At 42.9% G+C, this 6,000-nt stretch overlaps 1 protein-coding gene across 3 annotated transcripts in view; it reads right to left on the bottom strand.

The window, feature by feature from the left end:
- Positions 1–896: 896 nt before the first annotated feature.
- Positions 897–6,000, bottom strand: part of AMOT (angiomotin) — a 62,246-nt gene continuing 57,142 nt past the window's right edge. For all 3 annotated transcript variants that reach the window (XM_069463055.1, XM_069463054.1, XM_069463056.1), the window contains 2 exons: positions 5,026–5,706; positions 897–4,697 (listed from right to left, as the gene is read on the bottom strand). In XM_069463055.1, the coding sequence (XP_069319156.1) occupies positions 4,600–4,697; positions 5,026–5,706 (779 nt within the window). In that variant the 3' untranslated portion in view covers positions 897–4,599. The remainder of the gene's footprint in view (positions 4,698–5,025; positions 5,707–6,000) is intronic.

Here is a 6,000-nt window from a genome sequence, read left to right as displayed (position 1 = left end):
CCACCGGAAGGAAGATGAAGTACCACACAGATACTAGGTCAGTTATAATGTTGAATAATGGTAACACCTAGAAGTGCTACTACAATGTGATCTCACACACTTTTGAAGGAACACTTGCTTTTTCTTCCCACGAGTGACTGCTCATTAAGAGCACTTGTAAAGTGTGGTTAACTTAATACCATCTTCTTTTCCTGAAAAAGAGGGGAGGGCTCACATCCATACAGTTTTCAAAGCATTCTTCATAAACATGGAGGGAATAAAGCCCAACTTTAAAACAAATCAAATTTATAGTTGAATGAATTCTATAGCCCTCCACATCCTTTTTACAACACCCATCAAGTCTATTTCACTGTGAAACGTGTCATTTCAAAGTCTGTGGGGATCCTTTCCTCACCAGTTAGGTTTGGAACTCATTGGTAAACAGGAGGCACCAAAAGGGCAGTGTAAAGACAGCCTTAACATTTTCAGTGAAGAGCCAATTTGTTTGTGGTTTTGATTTGCTTTTAATAACAAGCTCCCTCAACCAAAACTGATGAATTGGCATAAGAACAAGGGTACAAAAGGAATATCAAGGGGCCTTCCAAAATGCTAACCAAAGGATGAATTCTTTGCTTTGGGTGGCCATCATTTTATCCCTCGGAACCAGGAGATAAAAAGATGCAAAGCTTTTAATATATGCTGCCTGAATATATAAAGAGACCGATTAGAGCATGTGGCCTGCGGTGTTGTCTTAATACTTTATAATCTATAATCACATTCCATACTTCAAGCAAATGCAAATTCTGTTCCTGCTGCCCTTGAAAGGCAATTTCACTGCGTACTGAATTGAAAGTAATTACTGATACAGCACAAATAAAGCCTGTCGGGTAAACACCAAAGCATTTTCCACACGGTACTGCATTTTAAAATAGCTAACTTTATTGTCAGTGAAAAGATAGGCACAAAGTGGATTTAAATCTGCTTAACTTTATTGGAACTAGCTTAGTTGATTACAGAATGAGGTCACAATCATTACGGGACCACATACATTTTAAACCAAAGGCGATTCTTCTCTAGCCATCTGCCAACCCCAGCTATCCATTTTATAAACACATGCCATTAATCACAAGGGAGGCCAGAAGGAGGTTGGATGGCTCCATGTAACCCATCGTTGTTACCAGAAAAAAATAAACAAACTCCCGACACTTGTCCTACTGATGATGGATGGCACTTGGAAGATATATTTCCAAGGACTGTGGCAGGCTGAAATTGGTGGCAATTAGCCCACAGCTGATGCCTTCCTTTGAAAACATTTTCAGTAAGAATGCACACATTTTAAGTAACATATTCCATATGTGAATGAGTAATTGAGATAACAGGAGACTGTATGGCTAACAGACATGAGAATATAATTTATCAAAGTTAGTGCAAACGTATACACTTTAAGCTGCCGCATTATGAGTGTTTAGGCTTTTCAGGCAAAGTAGTTTGCACAATCAGTTTGTTTATTTTCCAATTGTTATACCCACCCAACAGTGTAACAACAAAAAGAGAACATGACAGGTCTCCTGGTATGTTTCCTATGGCAGATGATGGCAGATATTTCAGGTTCCTGCTGTCGTGTCACCCTGAAGCTCAAAAGCAGCATTGAAAGTAAATCCTTCATTAATCAACAATCAAGATACATAATTTTAAAAGAAAGCTCAACTACCTTTATTTCAAAAAAAAAACTGTTAATAGGCGTTTTATATCAAGTAAAAGTTTATTCTAATGAAGCTTTCCTGTACATGGGACATTGGGGTACAGCGAACTAGAAGGTCCTCAGAGACCACCAGGCAGTACAAGTTAAGACAACAAGGTCACCTTCCTGTCCTGAGGTACCAGTAAAATGCATAGATAGGTGGGAGTCCAGAAAGATCCCCCAAATGTTACATCCACACAAGTGAGAAAAGGTGGCTAACTTGAGATTTTTCCCATAAACCTGAATGTTTAAAATGACAACTAGTAGAGGTTTTCTGAAAAGACTGTTATCTATCTCCTCTCTAAGCATAATATACTGACATGGTCTTCTTCCCTCTCTAAGACGTGCAATGTTATTTTAGCAAATTACCTGGGATTGAAAACTGAGCAGAGAGGGACTGCTTCTGGTGTGAGGGGACAGAGGTGTTCTAGAAAGTTCAAAGTAGCACTTAGCCAAGAACTTCCTCTTTTTCCTAAAACACATGAGTCTAAAGAGATGGCTGCCACACAATGTGGAATGTATGACATTTGTCACCTTACAGAATGTGATTAAAATCATGGTTCCCAGAGCCTGCAAACATTCTGGTAATGAGTTATAACCATGAAAGGAGCAGATGAAAGGTTTATTTTTATTTTTACTTATTTATTTGGATACAAAGGAGCTCTTTTGAAGTTTGCCACTTGCTGCTTCTACAACTTGAGTTTTTTCTTATTTCTTATGACTAAAGGGTGGTTTGAATGAATTATAACACAACTATACTTTTTCATTTCTATTTGGGATTCACTTTATAACTGAGGACTAATGTGTAAGTGGGATGATCACTTTATTATTGAACATGTGAAAAGACTGGCTGAAAATCACATCACCCTCTGTCTTGTCTCCCCCCACCCACAAAATAATTCCTTTGGAATATAATTAGGAAAGACACCATTCCTGTACTCACTGAGGAACCCTGTAAGATGATCTGAGACACACGATCTCATCGCGAGAAAAGAAGTGGAGTTCGATTTCTTAGGGGGACGTTTAATGTGACTAAATGTTGAAATGCGGATAAGGAAACGGAGAACCTTGCACAAGGCACTACAGGAGAGGCAAGATAGGGGTTCTGAACCCTGGACAGACTATTCAAGCCAGGGACATCTTACAAAATACACATGCCCTGGACCATGAAGATGCCTTTTCATAAAATGGGCTTTTTTAAAAATAAGGGTTTCCCAAAATAAGCATGATATTGGCAGAGTAGACAGCTATGCTGTGTGACCTTGAAAAAGTCACCGAACCTCTCCAAGTCTCAGATTATTCACCACTAAAATGAGGGGGTAGGGCTACACTGCTAAAGTTCCTTCCTGCCACTATGGCTCATGATATAATATATCAGGCCTATTCTTCTATTAATCTGGTTTCTAACTAACATATCCCCAAAGCTCTACCCCCCAATCCTTACCTAACCCCCCCACTCCCCTCACCCTCCCTATACCCCTGAAAACTGATCTTGATGATGCTATCTGTGGATCCATTACCTTAGTGAAGGGCAGAGAGGTGACACAGAGCAGGGACCTGTGGCAACTGGCATCCCTCTGTGTCCATGGAGGAAGCCTGATGGCAAGGTTTGGAATCATTGCCTCCTTTGGTCCCCTCCCACATGCACGTTTCCTGCTGCTTCCCAAAGGTACTTCAAGATGGAGTCACGGGCAGTGAGAAGAGGTAGTTGAGGACACTGCTGCAATCAGCCTCTCCCCCAACCCCTACCACAGCATAATACTTTGGGCTTCTGATGCTATTCCCTTGGAGGTGATGGTCAAAAATGCCCTTTGAGACATATGCTAAGAATTTGGGAAAACCAAATGAGTTATTTCAAAGTAGTCACTAGAAATTCAAAGCATTCAACCTATCAAAAAAGATGCTTCCTCATTTTGCAAATGATTGGCAACTTGAGACTGGTGACCCAGCCAGTGAATCTGTGCTGTAGAAGAAATAAACACTAAGCCAAGTGGTCTTAGAAAAGACAAGCGAGCTGTGTTCACGGTTACACGCAGACTACAAAAGTCTGCATACAGCACCTCATGCAACTCTCCATCGAGGCCTCTGGTGGTCTAACTCCCTCACAGAGAGGAAGTTGTGCATCACTTAGTTAATTTACTCTCCTAGCATCTGAAAGCAATATATTAATTATCCCAATGCATAAATTACTCCAGAGCATATATACGAATGTATGAACCTCCAGAAGGGAACTCAAAGAATCCAATTCCAAAGCACCACTGAAATGAAGATAAACACAATCCCTTGGGGCAGGGTAGCTGGGAAACTAGGAGGAAGAATTAGCTCCAGCAACCCTTGTGTACCCCAAAACTCCCTACCTTTGCTCCAGCTTACATAGCTCCTAAACTATTCCCTTTTGCGAGCCTGAGGTGAGAACTTTCTCTGGCTGCTGTCGAGATAATAACTATACAAAACAGCACACACTCAAATTCTCTCCAGCTTCCCACTTCCAAACTACATGTTACACACTGTCTTCCATACATACTGTGCTCTTCAATGAAAAAATGATCTGGAATATGGAAATTTCAAACAAATTTAAGCACATTGAACACATCAATGTATAACCACCTGTTAACAGTCCCAGTATTTGTATAAATCCAAACAATATACTTTAGAACACATTCTGATTAATCTGTCTTTAGATGTACTCCCTAAGTATACCAGAATAGACTGGAGTTCATATGGTATTACTTAAGTAGTCTATTGTTCCAATAAAAAGTCCCTTTAGAAAACACCCCCTCCCCCCAACCCTTGTCCTCACCCTCCACATAAGAACAAACAAAAGGGGAAAATGATTAAAAGCATTCTTGCTGATAAACTGCAGCTCTTGATTTGGCCATTTAGATGAGATATTCCACCATCTCTGCATCAGGCTCTTGTCCCAGGATCTGAATGGGCGCTTTTCTTTCCAGAGTATTGGAGTGGAAAATAGGGCCATCTAAATGGAAATAAGAGGTTAGAAAACACTCAGGGACAAGGTAAAAAACTCAAATTTCTAGAGCTAGACAGTGTCGGGGACCTCATGAAGCCAATGGCAAAATGAGACTTGCCTGCCACCACCCTCATTTACTTCTGCTGGGAGAATGGCCTCTACGCATGCCCGTTCCCATCTTGGTGGATGAGAAGTCATTTACAGACTCTCTTTGCTCCCCTTTACAACATTAAAAACTTAGTCCAAATGACGACACTGCTCAAACAGCAGGCACCAGGAAGTAAATCTGCATTTGAAGGCAGAACCAAAATCTACCCGCTACAGAGAATTTTACCTGTCTTGTCTGGATTGCAAGTCAAACTTGGTGTAGACAAACGACGTGGTCCAGAACCGGTAGCTGGACTTGCAGGAGCCTCAGCCTCAGCCAAAGCTGGAGTTGGAGGTGGAGCTGGAGTAGAAGCCGCAGCCGGAGCTGGAGTTGGTGCCTGAGTCTGAGCCGGAGCAGAAGCCTGAGCTGCTGCTGGAGCTGGAACTGGAACCTTAGCCGGAGCTGGAACCGGAGCCGGACTAGCTGGAGCAACCTGAACAGCAGCAGCAGGAGCAGGAGCAGCAGCAGCAGAGGCAGCAGCTGGAATTGGAGCAGCAGCAGCTGGAGAAACAGCAGCAGCAATAGCAGCAGCAGTTGCTGGAGACGGGGCAGCAGCGGTGGCAGCAATGGCAGCAGCTGGAGCAGCAGCTGGAGCAGCAGCAACTGGAGCAGCAGCTACCATGGTGGTGGTGTTGGTGGCAGCGGTGGCAGTATTGGCGGCAGCAGTGGCGGCAGCAGCAACTGGAGTAGGAACAGAGATGGGAGTGACAGCTGCAGATTTGTTCGGTTCCGTTCCACATTCTGTTTGGGTACTGCAGTCACGGCTGCCTGTCTTGGAGTGAGCCGAGAGCAGGGGAGTTGAGGGGGGCACAGGTGAGGGTGTGGAAGGGAAGTAGTCAGCACGATAGTCTCCACCCAGGAGAATACCTACAAATGAAAGAGAGAAACAAATTAGAAAACAATAGGTCATTCAGTTCAAAAGAAATGCAAATGGCTTTAAGTGCCTTACTTTTGCCTCCAGCAAACCCAGGAATTAGTTTGTCAGGCACCTCACAGGACAGCTAAAAAAGTTTTTTCGGGGGGGGGGGGGGGGGGGGGGAGGGGTGACGGGGGAAAAAAAAAAAGAAAAAAAAGTTTTTTCCAGACTGGGAAGATCCCTTCTGGTCCTCATTATCTTGCTCTTAGCCCAAGGTATTAAACCTTTAAGTGTCCTGGGTATCT

Source organism: Eulemur rufifrons, chromosome 30 (genome assembly GCF_041146395.1).
Source record: "Eulemur rufifrons isolate Redbay chromosome 30, OSU_ERuf_1, whole genome shotgun sequence".
NCBI classification, from domain to species: Eukaryota; Metazoa; Chordata; class Mammalia; order Primates; family Lemuridae; genus Eulemur; species Eulemur rufifrons.
Note: the sequence above shows the minus strand (reverse complement) of the source record. Positions and strands in the feature narration are given on the sequence as shown.